At 36.9% G+C, this 17,303-nt stretch overlaps 1 protein-coding gene across 3 annotated transcripts in view; it reads right to left on the reverse strand.

Annotated features, from left to right (window-relative positions):
• The window catches only part of CADM2 (cell adhesion molecule 2), a 571,830-nt gene that overhangs the window by 85,952 nt on the left and 468,575 nt on the right, over positions 1-17,303 (reverse strand). For all 3 annotated transcript variants that reach the window (XM_058019107.1, XM_058019105.1, XM_058019106.1), the window contains one exon: positions 2,416-2,506. In XM_058019107.1, the coding sequence (XP_057875090.1) occupies positions 2,416-2,506 (91 nt within the window). The remainder of the gene's footprint in view (positions 1-2,415; positions 2,507-17,303) is intronic.

Consider the following 17,303-nt stretch of genomic DNA (forward strand, 5'->3'; position numbering starts at 1 on the left):
CAGCTTTAGCCTCATCCTGCTTTTCCCCTTTGGAAAAGAATTCCTCAGTAGCAGCTATCACTATTATCAATGTCACCACAGCCACCACCTGACTTCACCCCTTCTAAGTTTTCATCTCAAATGCCACTTGGAAGCTTGTGAAAATTGCTCTGGGATGCAAGAGAAATACACCTCAAAGTAAGTGGTTATTTACTGCTGCCTGCAGGAAGCAGGAGAGACTGTGCCATAAAGCATCCAGAAATTAACCCATGGTGTGCAAACGGCTGTGAAGGACCACGGCTGGCCCTGAGCTCTCCATGAAGCTCACAATTCATCACTTACCTTGTGACACTGACATACCTGGGCTCAGTGGACCTCTCCAATTCCTCTTTCTCTCCCAGCCAGAGGTACTCACAATGCAGGTTGGGAGCATGACATTCCTGTTTCTCAAGCTAAGCCACTGCAAACTGCTCCCAGGAGGATGCCTATTTATTACTGGCCCTGTGCCATGAAAGACTGACCTAATGAAGCAATACAGAGCAGCTGAAGTTGGCAGTGCCTGTGGCCTGGACAATTAGAGGTGCATTTATTGGCAAAATATTTGTGCCCCAAAGGCTACCACATACAGGTCCCCTGTCTTGATAATTCTGTCATGTGGAGATTTTTTTTTTCTTGCCCTTTCAAAACCAGATGTAAGTTTTGCATTTGAATCATTTAAGGACAGAACACAGCTTTAATTAAAATAAATAAACAAATCAGTAATACCTTAATTGAAGTTCTCTTTAATTACTAAGTTATAACTAGTGCCTCCTAATATTTAAAGTATGTCCAGAATATAATGCATACCAAATAGAAAATATTGTGTGTGCCAAGGTATCTCACTTTTACTCCTCTGATTCTTTCCCTGATCTTGCTGTGAGTGTGGAACTGAGTGGGCCTAAAATGTCTCAAGCCTATTAGCCAAAAAAGAGCACTTCATCTGTTAAGTCATAAGGAAAATACTGAGATAAGGAAAATGCTAAATATCACCCAGCCAATGGTGCACTCAGTGCAATCAGTGCTGACCTCTTTCCTAAAATTAAGCACTTGCACATCTTCAGCAGATTTTGAAAATAAGGGGGAAACAGACTCTATCTCTTCATGCTCGGGGGAATGTTCAAGGGATATGAGATAAAAGGATAACTCCTTCTCCTTCTGGTATATTATAAAAGCAAGAGAGGGCTCACAATGGATTTTTGTGTTACTGACAGAAGCATTTTTCTCAGAAACACACACCCAAATGCATCAGAAGTACACAGGTACAGAAAAGACCAATTACATGGAGCATCAGACTAATTAGATGGACTTCCAGTGTTTTGGTCTCAAGCAGGGAAGAAGCATGATCAAGGTGCTCACCCAGCCAGATATGGATGAAGGAGTTGCTTTAAAATGATGCAGGCACATAATATTAATAAAAAAGTACCTATGGAGTTTAAATTATGCCAGGCATAACTCAGAGCTTTTGAAAACAGAAATTTTGGACTTAAATGCCTTACTTGCTCTAAATCTGACTTCAGGTTCCTACATAAAGCAATTCCATTAAGTCACTAATGTTACACCAGGGAGAAGTTCAGCCATAAGTGACATGATTTTTGTCATGCAATTTACACCTTTTCTAGGTTCTAAATATTATTCCACTACCATTTTCAAGACCATTCGAAATCTGTGTATCATCACAACACTATATATTGATCTTTTGATCAGAAGGTCAATATTTAGAAACTTGATTGATAATGACTTAATAGTAAGCAAATGGATTATTGATATATATATTTATGAGTAAATATATAACAGCTCCTCTGAGCAGTTAACTGTTTCCAAGAGTCAAGTCTATTTAAGTAGTAGATTCTGTGCAAGGGTTAACCTCTGCACATTTGTCTCTAAAGATATTAATAGTAAAAGATGTTAATTCCCAAGGAAAACAATTTACATTTTTAAAGCAGGCTACACCTTTCCAAATCCTGGTAGGAACAGGCAGCCAACTTGCACATATAATTAAACTTCAAATTCCCCTGTAAATGGCAGCCAAAGTTCAATATATTTTTTCTGAGGCTGGTTGATGTAGGAAGATTTTCATGAGATGTTTTCTCCTCTATCATCATTTAATGATGTAAACAGAGATAGATTAAACCTGCACACCTTTCAGGTTGATATACCTGACAGGAAAAAAAAAAATCTCACAGCTGGAATTCTTCCTGAAAACTCAAATAGATGACAAAGTAAAAGAGCAATCTTCCATAGACACTTAATGAAGACAGGCTTCAAGGGGTTTTCTATACCAGAGAGTACTTTACACCCCAGGAGGAGACAAAGCCAGTAGATTTCTGCAGCTGAGGATTGCAGTAAGAGCAGAATAAGTAAAATAACAAAAACCATATTACTTGTTAAATCACTTACACTGGTTTTCCTTTGGATTCACAAGTCAAAATTATAGATTGTCCTTCTTCAGGCCATGAATTGGAAGAAATGATTTTAACTAAAGGTGTATCTAGGAAGAAAAAAATAGACAACTTGTTGATATACACAAAAAAGATTTATTATCTAAGAGTACATTCTTCTCTATTTACAACAGACTAAACCCCAGATTTAATTTACACTTGGAGACAGTTTCATATGGAGCCTTCTGCAATTTTCATTGTCTCCAGGAAGGCAATAAAAATGACCAATGTAACTAAACCAGTAACTTTTTATATCCCTAGGAGACACAGATAGAAAGCATGTGTATACTAAGAGAAAGCTATTTCTTATTTCTGTATTTGATGCAAATACTCCATATGACTATCCAAAAGTCTGATATCTAACAAAAAAATAAAGAAAAAAAAAAAAACATCTAGGATGAATAACAAGTACTCCATGCAATTGTTTGCCTATTTTTAGGCTGATATGATGAAATGCTGCTATTAGAGGAATGAATGCAATAGTGTACATTTGAATAAGAACCCTTTTGTTGTTGCAGAAGCTTGAAAGTCATAATAAGAAAGATACAATGGGCTTTCAGATAAAATACCTTGTTACAGACATTTTACAGGATATTATTTCTGAAATGCAATAAAGCTGCCCCTAAACCATAACAATCTTAAACAGAATTTGCAAAGAGAATGTTTCAAATATCTGCAAAAAAGCACTACAGAAGAATCTGCAATCTGTCCAAGGTGATTGGATTAGTTTTATAGTTTTAATTGCAAAAAGATATACAATAGAGCTACTGTGAATTCATGCCAAATAAAGCATTTGAAGTAGGTCTTTAACTTTTAAAATATTTGGCACCTGGCTTGCAAGAATATATTTTCATAGTCAACATATGACTTAGAGGGACACCTTTATAAAGAACAAAAAAAGATGATAAATAAAGGACTGTAACACATTTTTTCCTTAGGAAGAGGAAAAAGTTCATTGTCACAGCAGAAAAAAAAATCAGATTGAATAGAAACATTTCTATTTCTCCTCATAGTTTCTTTGTCTATAGCTTCCTAATACAAACCCCTTTATCCTGAAAATCTAGGATACCTAAGTTTTGTCTCACTAAATTTGCAGTTGCTATTATCCTTAGCAGTGACATCAGTGACGTCCTGTCATTAAGCAAATGTGAGAGAGCATGAAAATATGACCCCACAAAATCAACGAAAAAAAAAATATACTGTAACAATATAGCTTCTTACTGAGATGCCAACAGTCCTGCTGAACCCTAAACGACATCTGAACAATTAAAATTATGGAAAAAAATTCTGACTTTTGATTTTTTTATTTTCGCACACCACAGAGTAACAGCACAAGACAAGAAGAGGGAAAGGCTTAGTGCAGACTCTCTGTAATTTCACTGAAAGTATTTTCAGCATCATTCAGCTTTCCAGAACAGCTGCTCTAACCTTACACCAGTAGCAAATCTGTTCCACAAGTTCTTATTTTTAAGGACCCTGCAAACCATTATGCAGGTGACTAATCCTTTGGAGGCCAGGCTGGCTTTTGCTTCATTTTTAGCACATGCTTAAGGCACTGACCTCAAGTGCCTTAATAAATCAGGGCATCAAGTACTTCTGTGATTTCAGTGCTGCTGTTGAAGATGAATAAATTACTCTCTTGACTATACATGGAACCAGAGGAGCAAATTAGTATCAGACAGGAATACATGAAGAATTTAACTGAGGGAGGGAGGGAGACAGACAACTAATGCAATGAGATCAAGAGGTTTCCAGAGAAATATGAAAAAGAGCAAAACTTTGATGGAAGTAATCCTGACAGCCACAGATGAAGGAAGAAATTAAAGGGCCATCTAGCTATTATTCCTGGCTTAAATATTTTAAAAAATTATCAGCATTTTATGCAATACTGTAAATGACCCAAATAAAATTGAAGAGAGGATTTCAGACAATTAAGCTTTCATCTGCATGGATCAATGCAGTGCTGCTTGCCCCTGCTTGAAGTTCCCATTCCTACTTTAATCCACCAGGCAGCTCTCTGTTCTCCACACACTTCTAAATGGAGCTTACTAACACAGAAAGGTCTTATATTTATGTTTCACCCTCTAAGGCACAACAAAGGGGTGTAGGAAATACAGTCCCTAGTGGTTTTCCCTGCTAATTGACTTAAACAGTAACTACTTGTTTCTCTAAAGCAGGCAACACGGGGTTTAATTCAATACATAATTTTTAAGTAAGACAACAATGGAAAATTTTTGCATTTTATTAATGATTCTTTTTCAAAAACTAGATATTCTATTTTGAGTGCTTTATTCTCAGTATTACTATTTCTATTTTTTATTTTTAGGCCATGTTTGATTTTGGTCCAGAATTACAGTGTACATTTGAAAAGGAAAAACTTTTAAGATAAACCTGCCCTCTATCTTCACATTCATACCAATAATTTAAACGAAATCTTCAGAATTGAATCAAAACTAACCAAAATATCTTATTTTTACAAAGATGATAGAACCCTGCTGACTGGTGCTTTTCCAGAACACAAGATGCTATTACAAAACACTACCTCCCACTGTGACTCTCATTTTGGAAGAACTTAAAAAGTATAAATGTACTCTATCAATACTGTGAGTTTTGACCTGTCACACTTAAAATATTAATCATAACAACTGGAATATCACATGATCTCAAGCAAACACCAACATTAGAAAACAGCCTAAAGAAAGAAAATCAAGAACTGTAATACAGAAAGAGTTGATTTCTTTTCAGATATGTTTATAAGCTTGTTATAAATAATGTAGATATATATAAAAAAATCTTATTCTCCAACAAGAAAAAAAGGAGTAGAGTCAAGAGAATTGTGGGTCAGATCTTTTCCTCCTCCTCTAAACTCAGTAGAAAAAAAACAATGTATACAAAGCTGAACTTACCTGAACTTTAATAACTTGCACATTTTTTAGTATTTAGCCCAGCAATTTCATGACAATAAAATACCATGGGCCAGTATTCAAAGCAAAATTCTTCTGAACAAGGGAGGGGTGACTACATTTTCTTTACAATATCCACAAATATGTCCTTATCCTGAGTTCTAAGAATATTATGGAGGAGATAAGTATTCCAAAAAGAGTAAGATTTGGGAAAGTCCAGTTCTATAAAAAAACCAGTGGTTTATGTGGGTGTAAGCACCACAGCAAGTTTTCTCAGTAAAAGGAACACACTGCTTTCAGTACCCAGTGGCTTTTATAGTTACATCCATGGCCCTCCAGTCTTTAGTTTGAGTCATGAGGTACTTATGAGCTGCAACTGGTTGCTACCACCAGCCTGAACTGAGGTTCAAACATGTCTTTACATATCTGCTACCCTCCATGAGCACAGAATCTGCTAGTTTGTTTCTGGCCATACCAACTACAGATAAGAATTATGACATGGCACTTTTTTTTTTGTATAACCTGTCATGATTCAGCAGACCAAAGGCAAAAGTTCCACTGAGTGATTCTGCTTCATCCATCTTTCTGGGATTTGGGCTCATCTCATCTTGCAAGCCTGGGAAGCCCATTCCAGAGCTTTGGGAAGATTTATCTGTTTTTGATCAGGCTATGTCAGCTTCAGCAACATACAAAATCAGTAAACATATGTGGAAAATTGATACCAGCTTATACCAGTAAAAACCTGATTTGATACATGAAGAAATTAAACACTTCAACACTTGACTTTTATTTTACTTTTAGTACCAACTAATGGCAACATTCATACCTTGTGGAACTGCATAACTGACTGATTTAATCCCTTTGAAGCTATTTTCAAAATAAAGGTGGTTCTCATCAGTCACTAGACCTTTGCTCTTAAAAAGATCTATGCTTAAAGGTGTGTTTACTTTCAGAATGTACTTGTTGCTTTTACACTGCTTGCAATAATACTTCAGTATATATTTATATTATTTTATCACCAAGCCCTTATAAGGTTACATGCAGGATTAAATTCCTTCACATAAACTTACTCATATAAAGTAATCACAAGAAAGCTGCTGGAAAAAATCCCTCATGACAAGTTATGTTATACTTCATGTGCAAACCCTCGACAAACACAGTGTAAAAATGGAAACCTGAATTCATAAAAGCAAACAAATTTGCTAGGATTGTAAAACAGGCCAACAACAGAATCAAACAATTAATCTCTACTAGTTTCTTCTTAGTGCCATGATACTAAAAGTGGAATTTGGTCTGTTTTTCATATGTATCTTCAGAAGTCCTTGGTCCCATCAGTTCTAAGCAAAACCTTTCACAGAACTCACAGCTCTGGCTGGATCACTAAATCAAACGATAATCCTTTGCATTCTAAGGTATTAATCAGCAACAGGTGTGTAGGAATAAGCACATGAAAAATCATTTTGTCAGACCAAGTGGTAGCATTACCATGAGGTTATGATAGGAACACAGGTTATGATCCTGTTTTATCAAGTAATCCCTCCCTAATGTAATCATCTTCAGTCAATGTAAGTACAATCCCAGAAGCAGAAAATAAGACCACCTTTCTTCTTGGGCAGATGACTAGGAATATTCATAATCTTTTAGTCATCAGAATTCCAAGAGTGCTGAGAATGCACTCCAAAGAACCATGCAGCAGTCTTTCCTCTAGGTGATTTTAATATATGTATTACTTTAGCTGCAAAATAAACTCCTTGGCCCTAGATTTCTCTACACATTCTGTTAAAAGGTAAATCTCAGCCTCCATTGGGGTTCCAGTGAAAGGAGCATTAACAGAAAAAGTCTTAGTGGTTCTCCTCTGCAGAAATTTACACAGGAATATTGCATCAGATGTACAGATCCAAGTCAGGGTTCCTAATCTGCAAATTTTTCTGCTGAGTTATTGATTAAAAAAAAAAAGAAATAAATGCAATAATTTACTATGAAGTTTAAGCTTAGCACCCCAAATATCTTCCAATGTGGCTGAAAGCAGAACAGACAAGTTCACCTCCTTCTTTTCCTTTACAAGGGTAGAATTACTAATCCCAAGGGTCCTGTGCTTCAGCAGTCTACATTTAAGAGGTCTGCTCTACCTCCATGACTCAGGAAGCCACTTCTACACTCCCTCACTCAGACATAATTTGATTTTTGTGAGAAGTGCTAATCAATCCATCAAGATCAGTTATTAGACCCCATGCAGTGATTTATGAGTAAAAGAGGTTACTTACTCCACTGAGTACTGAAGTGCTCACTCTATGTTGATCAGATTCAGCAAACTACTTATTGGCAGTAATTTAGAGATTAGATCATTCAGCCTTTGGAGTTCATGGATTAAGATTTTGGTCTGGTTCAGAGTGCAAGGACCTCTCATGCAGTAGCAGAGGTCAGCCAGGAATGCCAAGGTCTCCCTTCCAGACAGATTTAAAACTAAGATTTCACTTTGAATCTGAAAAGGCTCTTTTTCCTACCTATTTCCTAGTTTGGATAAATCAGGATATTCTGACACATTAAAAAAAAACAAACCTAGGAATTGAAATTTTTTAGCCCAATACACATCATGAGTTAGAATTCCTCGAGCAATTCAGTACTGTGCAAATTACCTCTATTTACATTCACTGCAAACATAACACGGAATATATCCTTCATTTAATACTTAGAAAAGTTTTCTAGAGCCAGATTAAGATACTTCTGAAAAGAAAAACTCATAAAACTTTAAAACTCCCCACCTTTTTCCTAGAAATGTGTCAATCTGCAGCATCTTTGCACAGTACATTCATTCTTGGGCTTCACAAGCAAAAAAATTACTTAATTTTTTTTTAAGTACTTTTTGATCTGGTGGCCTCAGAGCAGCTTTCTTATGTTTCAAAGATGACAACATTTTTGAATGTTTAAATAAGAATTTTTTAAAAATAAATTAAGTAAATGTAAACACAATGCCATAAGCAGATCTTAGATATTATACTAATACCAACACAAACTTAGGAAAACCTTGTCCAAACTGGTAACAAATATATATTCAGCTAGGGCAATTATATTTCCACACTTATTTCATAAAAAGTGCAATAAATAAACCTGTTTATTGCATGAAGTCTGTGATTCCTACTTCCCAAGGTAAAATGGCATCACAGAAGGTGTGGTTTCTTCCACATTTCAATTAAAATCTCCTGCAGTATTATCCATTTAGGGTCTCACATGCTATACAGTAATTTTGCCAAATGTTTGGATCTTTTTGTACATGTTTAGCATGATTTTCTCAAGATTAATGCAATCCAATAATTAATATTTAAAACCAAAAGATTGTATTTACTCTTTAAGTAATAATCAATTCATAAAGTAGTATTTGTCTCAACTTTTAGTTTTGGATAGGTTGGTTCACATCATTTTAAGGAAATGGGTGATGGTGGTGGATTAGTCAACCCAGGACACTGTGTCAAGCAGAAATCACATTTCTCTTGACTTCCTCTGTTTTTCCCTCACCAAAGAAAGCATTTTTTTCTGGTTTGTAGAATATTTAAAGACCTGGCACAGAAAAAAATTACCCATTTGGTGACAGTAACATATAATGTTCAATATATACAAGGTGCATAGAGAAAGATAAATCTTTTGAATTATTTTAGTTTATGAGTGATTGGGGTTCAAAAAGAAAAATCCATTGGTCAGGTTCTTTCCTGTATGCATGGCACACATCAGTGTGATATATGCTGCCTAAATCTCTTTTTCTTAAAACTTGAGGGATTCTGTGCTTATTTTCTCTGTCTTTTTGCCACAATGTCCTATTTAGTCTTGAAATTCGTAGCGAAAAGGGCTAAACCTTGTGAAAACTGTAGAAAAAAGGAGGCACAGCTGGTCAAACATTTGCATGTGATGAACAAAAACTTAACAGCTCTACACAACATAGCTCTACAACAAACACATTAAACCTCCAAAATAAGGCTCTTCTAACTGATTAGTTTCCAGGCAGCCAAATTGTCAGGTGTCTATCTCAAAACCAGGGCAGAAACAATCCTGTCCCTAATTGTGTCATAAATAATTGAAAGCAGCTCATTAACATCATTTGACCCAAGCCTCTGCTGGAATACTTTGATTCTGCTGCATCTTTCCTTTAAAAGTGACTCTCTCTCTGTAGTTTATGTTATGAACGTCTCTCAAGCTGCAGCAAGAAGCTGAGTTTGTTGGAATGAAACCTGTGATCCTTGCTGGACTTGCTGTTTGAGTGCAAATTATGTTAACAGCAAAAGGAAAGACACAGGAGAGGTCCAGGGAGGGGCAAACACTTCGCTGGCTGCGTTTGTCAGGGGAAGCAAGTGCTCACAATACATCAGGCTGTGCTACAAGTGTTACTTTCACTCCTCCTGCTAAAAGCACTGATACCACCTCCTTATTTCATCTTTTAGGATGATGAGTAGATGGTTTTAATTACCTTTTGTCACTAGAAATTTTCTCCTATACTCAATGATTTAAAAAGCCTTAAAAGCACTGCTAGTAAGAAAAGGCTTTGTTTAACAACCTAGCAGAGCACTGGATCCAACAGGGTGGAATATGATGAAGGATCCATTCAGGAAGAAAGTTGTGCTTGTGTGACAGAGCAGCTCTTCCCACTGTGACCACTGAGCATCCCATGGATGCCAGGTTTTACCTTCCTGGACCCTAACAACACAGGGAACATGTCTTATTAATTACTTGCCAGTTCAGGATACACTCAGCTGAGCTCCAGGCAGCCCAGATAAAACACACAGACCTTTTCTGTGGTGTAACATCCATGTCATGGTTATCCTTTTCCTGCCAGGTCATCTGGCAAGGAAAGGGATAACCCCCACCTTCCTCCCATTACCCACTGACTATTTCCAGAATACTCCAAGCTCTGAATTAATCACTTAATCTTGTGCAGCAGCACCTGCTGCCTGGATCTCTAATACTCAGATTTACCATGCTATTTTTAATAAATATATTTACCTTGTTGTTGTTTTTTGATTTGAACACAAACCACCATTTTCTATTTGTATCAGATTGCAAGTTACTATAACTGGTTCATTACAACACATTTTTCTCCTTTCAGGTTTAGCTAAATTATGAGCTACCAACAGCATGTCTTTACTTCATGGTTTTATTTTATGACTGCAAACCTTCTGAATACTGAAAAGCTTTCATAAATTTCTCAGATATTTTAGTGTGGCAGTGCACAACAACAGTTCTGGTGCTATCATTTTAAAAAATGTTATAAAAATCTAACAGTCTGATAATAAAAGATTATTGCTGCCTGGTAATAAATGGCTGCCAGATGATAAGATTTTAAAAGTTTTCCTGAGAGACTAATTCATTTATTGTCTACCCATGTTTGTCTGTTTTTCTTCAAAATGCATGTTTGTGAAATCTATTTATGTCACAGCCTTCTACATTTTTCATTGCGCTTTTTCTCTCTCTTATATCTTTGGAACCTTTCCATCATTTCCAGATGCAAAGGTAAAAAAAGCAGATATCTCTGAAAATGATGATATATCTACTTTCTAAATTAATTAGCACTGGAGTGAGCACAGGCAAGTTTCAGGAACTTTTTTTTTTCCTTCAGAAACCATGAGATTATAATGTTCATACATGGATAGCAATTACAAAGCTCATTGAAAATCCTGTAGTGCTATATAATTTCATTCCTATTTCTAAAAAAATGTAAGAAAAGAAGTTTAGGAAAGAAGAGACTTTAAAAGTAAATTCCAAGGACAAACCACTCCAGCATGCACAAAAATAAGCATCAGATTGGATATCCTAAATGAGACAAGAAAGAGGAGAGAGGAGCACTTTAAGCAGTTCTGTGCAAGTGCTCACCATTTTAATAGCTTTTACACTTACCAGCTGTGCATCCTACAGCTGTGAATCAGCATTTCCACAAATTTGGCTAATTTTGTAAATGGCAAACAGCATGGCTTCTGTCTGTGCACTGCTGCCTTGAATAAGCACTTAGGTGCAAGTTTGCCTTGCTAACTTCACCAAAGTAGCCTGGTAGATGCAGGAAGTTTGATACTCTGCTTCAGAAAAAAATGAATAACTCATTGCTTAAATAGATGAGAGAAAAAAATCAATATTATGTATCTGAAAATTATTCAATTAGTAATATTTGTGGGTGAGTCAATATCATTCAAGCAATTGTGCCATTGCAATGGCATTTGATTTCAATAAAAGTATTCAACAACACTGAAATTAAGCCTTATGATAGTACTTCAATACTTAGGTTGGACAGAAGTGAATACTTGGTACCATATCCAAATGGATATTCCAATGTTTTATTTTTGTACTCCTTTAAAACTGCTTTACAGTTAAGCAGGACAGAAACAGCATATGGTCCCTTTGTTACCTGAGATTCTTTGATGAATTCTGTTGTGTCATCCTTAATCTCATCTGGTTTATTTTAAAATTATGTTTGTTGTAGGAAAGAGTAATAACAGCTTGTAACAGAAGAGTGTAAATGCACTCTCCTGGATGCAAAACAAGAAAGTTGATGCCAATGCGGGCGAAAAGAAAGATTGATCAGTCAAATATTCCCTCCTGACACTCATATTACATGAATGCCTCAATTTGAGCACCAACCTGGCAGGAAACCATTTAGGTTACTAATTCTGTGGGCACTGATTACGTGGTACTTTGTTAAACACATCCATTGGACTTGTTTCAGCACCTCACCTGCTGCTCGTGCCAGGCTCCTTCCCCACAATTACTGAAACACAATAAAGGATGTGAAATGTGCTAGTACATAACATGTGGCTTGGGGTTTTGGGAGGGGGAAAAGAAGCTGGAAGTACAACACCAAAGCTCACGGTTTCCCCCTGCACCACTTCAAATGTTTACAGCTTTACCCTGCCTTTGTCACGTAATGTGTTCTTTGGTCATTCTTACCTACTTTGTGCTTGGCCTTCACGCAGGCAGAGATAAATGTGAACATACCAGTAGCCTGCTGAATTCAGTGGAGGACAGAGTGGCCCTGTCACCCCAGTTCTGAGTGTGTGCCACACACCTCCATGGGGATAGCACCAGACAACAGCCACTCCCCTTTACATGGCTTTGCTGAATGGGTCACTGGTTTCTGAACTATGCAATAAGTCCCATACACACATGAATGATTTGGTAGAAACAATATTTTCTTTGCAAATTACTTCTGTTTTCTCCAGTGAATGCAAGTGATGAAGCTTGTTTTTACAACTTTCATCGTGTTTAATTATTTTTGTCATGCCGCTTTTTCAGAGTAAACAGTAAAATCTGTTTCATTTAGCATCTCCATTGCCTTATACTGTGTTCTCTCAAACTTATTTATGTTTTATCTCACTTTGGCTGTTAAGAGAAGGAAAAAAAGAAAAGACAAAGAAAAGACTTCTGCCTAAACCACATTATAAAAAAATGCTGAACTTTAAGAGAGTGCATGGCCTTTCAGTGTAATTTTATCTTCTGCTTTCTCAGATTCTTTTGTTTAAAGTCTTCATTGTTCTGTTGTGTCTGACTTAAATTATCTTGAATATGGTTTAAGAACTTTAGAACATCCATAACTGTTGGAGGAGTTAAATGAGAACTCTGGATGCTCAGCATTTCCAAATATCTCTTCAGTCCTTTCTCTGACATTCATATCAGATATTAGACACTATAAACGTTTAGTCTATACACAAATAACTAAGCAGTAGCATCAGGATATGAAAATTTGATTTTCTTGAAAATATTCATTCCACCCTCGTGAATGGCAAACTGCTCTTCCTTGGGAGGTTCTGGTAATGATCTCTACATTTGTTTTTTTATCTTTTCCTCCAGAGTGTCTCACCTGCTTGCTAGTCTTTCCTACTTTTAATATTATTAAACCCTCCCCCCCAAACTGCCTTTAAAACCCTCTGGAGCCCTCTCTTAGTCACACAACAGGCACATGGAATATCCTCCTGCCCACACCAGATTTTAAAGTTTTTATGCAGAGTAGACAAGCTACCCTGTGGATTTTCTACATAAGATTTTACAGAGAAATAAATTAGATTATATTTCACTTGTAAACCATATTTGAACATAAACCTCCAGATGGTAAAGGTCAGGATTGTACATTAACCCTTTGAACTGGATATCCCCTTTGAAAGATGAAAGTTTGGCAGTAAATGGACTTACAAGTTTATGAATTATTTTGCATTTAAATAATGGATTTCTTATTTTCATCCATCATTAACCTAATTGATCTCATTTAAACATGCAAATTGTAGCAGTGAACTTTTCTGTTCACAGATATCATCCTTTACTGTGTACAGTGACTATCCTTTAAGTTTCATTTGTTTCAAGCATTCACCAGTATGAAAAGTTTAATAAATGTAACTGTATTAATTAACAAAGTGCTTACATAATTATTGAGCTATATAATTAACATTTTACTTAATTTTCATTCAATATGAAGAGATGTAGAGTGCTGAAACTGTAGCTTTAAATTGCATTCTCATTATTACTCTTTTTATCTGCATCTGACACTGGTAACTATAGAAAAATCCCTCCTTTAAGGGAGATAGACCAGCAGCTGCTCCTCAAAGTATTGTATTGAGATATATTTATTTTCCATATTAATATTCCCAGGAACAAAACCCAAAACAAAAGCCCAACCTGTGTGGGTTGGTTGAGTATCACAACATGGGTGAGTCTTGGGTGGGAACCTGAATGTGTAAAAAGGATAAACTTATATGAGAGTCAACTGGAAGACACCAGAACTGTCTCCTTCTCAAGGTCACAGCATTCCAGCAGAACATCAGTGAAAGAGAAAAGCAGGAACAGTGCTCAGAATCTCCTTTCAGATTCAGGGTCCCATTTCTGAAAACATCCAGCTCTTCCTGATGAGATTCTGTCCAGGAACCTGAACAGCTCACAGGTTTTCAATGAAAGTGAAGGACATCCCTGCTTGCTCAGGCTTACAGAGATCAGAGGCTGTGATCAGAGGCTTGGTGAGAAACCAAGGTCCTGTCTGCACATCAGACAGAAAATACAGCCCCCTCTTTCTTCTTAAGCTGGAACAAAAGGTGGCTTTAATCAATAAGATCAAGCATCAAATATTGGCCTCCTTCCACAATTTCCAGAGGTCTCTGAGGTATCTCAGCCCTAAACCACTCAAATTATTCCATGATAAAATGGTTGTAGGAAGAGAGAAAAACAAGCTAGTTTGAAAAAGAGAACTGCAAAGCCCTGGATGTGCAAATCTCAGGTGAGGTTTTTTTTTTTTTGGTGACCCTAGGGAATTATGTGCCTGAAAAATCCAGGTCTTTTCACTGTATCAGAAGATATACAAGAATTGTGTGGTTAAACTCATTGGTGGAAGTCATCATCACACAGACATTTTCTCTCTTGGCAACATCAAAACACGTTTCAATTCTCAGAAGAATTGCAACTATTTTCACTCCTGATTCAACACACAGGCTATTTGTTTGAGTTCATCCAGTACTTTGGGGCAATGTTAAAAATAAAATCTAAGAAAAATTGAAAGGCTATGCTATGACACCTTATTATCCTAGTTAATATAGCATTTTCTGACTCTGGGGATGCATCTCTTGCCAGATTGTCCATACAAAGATTGTGGCAGTGCGTAATCACACCAAATGTTACCAGATTTTACTTCTAGCCAGTGTGTCTGTTGGGGTGCCACAGAGTATAATGAAGAGATGGTCACAAGCAAATGAGAATGACCAACAACTCTGTTGACTGATTAGAAACCAAAGAGATGAGCATCAGTGAAAGAAATTTCTTTCAAGTCTCAAATTTTCTTCACTTCAGAAAAACCTATCCTCTGCCTAGGGAGTAAAAGCTACTTCCAAAAAAAAGGGAGATGTGCCCTATTCCTAAAGCATAGGTGTCACTTAACTCTGGAAGAGTTCTGGGAACATATACCACAAATCAAAAGGGGAAAAAAAAGCAAATCAGAGGAGATATGCCAAAGTGCACAAGCAATGTTGTTTTTTTAAGATCAAAATTGGGGGAAACAGCAAAAGTAAGTAAAGAGAAAGGAGCACATGAAGAGAAAATTAGAATCAGCTTTGAAAAGACAAATGGCCACACAGCTTAAAGAAAATGAATGTGTGACACATATTTTACTCATTTACAGTACAGAAGGACCATATGTAGAGCACAGAGAAAAGTTTTCCTTTCCTCTCCTATTTTATCATAGCTAAGAAGTATTCCATTTTGTGTGCTTTTGCATGAGCACACATCTGCCCTATCTGAGCTACAAAAAGTCAGCAAGTTTGGGTAGAGACAGGCACCTTGAAGAGCCACTAACACATTTAACATGTGTCATTCAAGAACTGACCATTAAGACTTAAGAGAGACAGGGTTTTTGTCTCTGTATACTGTTCTGATGGGCAGCTCTGAGTCTTTCAGGCATTCATCACAGACACAGAGTCTAGCATCCAACTATTCACGACTCTCTTCTTGCCTGTTTTTAGAATGCCTTAGTTCATGTAGTGCTATATGAAGGTGCAGTACATTATATACTACAATTAATTTTTTTTATATATATTCACACACATTTTTTACCATTTTTGTTAAGAATGTGTATTTTAGAAACTGTGTTCCAACAAAAACTTGAAAGCAGCCAAGCAGAAAAAATGTGCTAAAACCCTCCTAGCAAACATCAGGGAATTCTTTGGTGAAATGACTCTGCTTGCACCAGCAGAAATTCTGGACCCATCTTGCCATCAGGGAAGCCTCCATTTGCTGTTACACCAGGAGTGAGAGGGGCAGGGTGCTGTCAGACACACGTGCACACACAGACACCTCGTGTTCTACACGGCCGCACCAGCGCGTGGCTGATCCGATCCACAGCCTGCTGCACTTCCAGGGCTTGCTTTACTCAATGCAAAATCAATACCTTTATTTCCAGGACAACAACTCCAACATTCTCATGGAATGGCTGCCTAATTTTAAAGTCAAGTCCAGATGTTCATTGCAAAAAAATCTAATAACGGCTCACAAAAGAAGAAGTGTGCCTATCCCACAAATATGTTGGAATAGCATGTGGAAGCAAGTTAGCTGACAGCTATAGATTTGTCAGGCCGACAATTCACTGCACATCTGTGTCTGCCAATGTGGAATTTACTCAAAATTGCCTCTCTAGACACTTCTTTACATAACACATATTTAGCTTATTAGTGCTGTCATTTGGGAGTGTGGTCAGCTTTTGAGCAAAATCTCACTGAGTCCATTAGCACGGATCACATCGCAGCTGCCATTTTAGAAGCACGATGATTAGGTTTGAAGTTCAAATGATTTGATTTCACTTTAAGGCTTCAAAAGCAGCCTCTGGGGTAGATTTACACAATTAATTTTTACTGAGGTCTGCTGGGTAATTTACTGTATTCAGAGAATCTTCACTAAGGTAAGGTAATTATCACTGGGTAATTTTATGGCACTCCAATCAGTAAGAAGCAACATGTTGGCTGTTTTCTGCTGAGATAAGACTTGGAAAAAAGAGAAGATGCTTCTTTTGGGAATCACAACATGTCTGCAACACTGAGGAGGGATGAGGAGGATTCACCGACTTCCTAGATGTGAACCAGAAGTTGTACATGCCCTCAAAATGTCTTTTCAGGAGCGTGCATAAGGACTTAGACAATCTCTTAAAAATTGTACTAAGAAGCTTTCAAAACTGAAGCACCGTGCCCGTCATTCTTTAATACAGGAACAAAGAATACATTCTTTGTTTAGTCTGAGCACAGAAGTAAACAATGAAATTAAGTATCCCTTTGAGATTTGTATTTATCACTTACAAGAAGCACTTGCTAATAATCAGTGGCAGCTGGGCTGACAAGCAAACTTCAGAGCAAAGCCAGAGGGGATACAAGTATATTTTAGGTTTGCTATTGACAGTAAGGGTCACAGGAAAAATAAACTCAGCAAGCAGTGTCATGCTACCACAAACCTC

This window comes from Melospiza georgiana, chromosome 2, assembly GCF_028018845.1.
Source record: "Melospiza georgiana isolate bMelGeo1 chromosome 2, bMelGeo1.pri, whole genome shotgun sequence".
Lineage (NCBI taxonomy): Eukaryota > Metazoa > Chordata > Aves > Passeriformes > Passerellidae > Melospiza > Melospiza georgiana.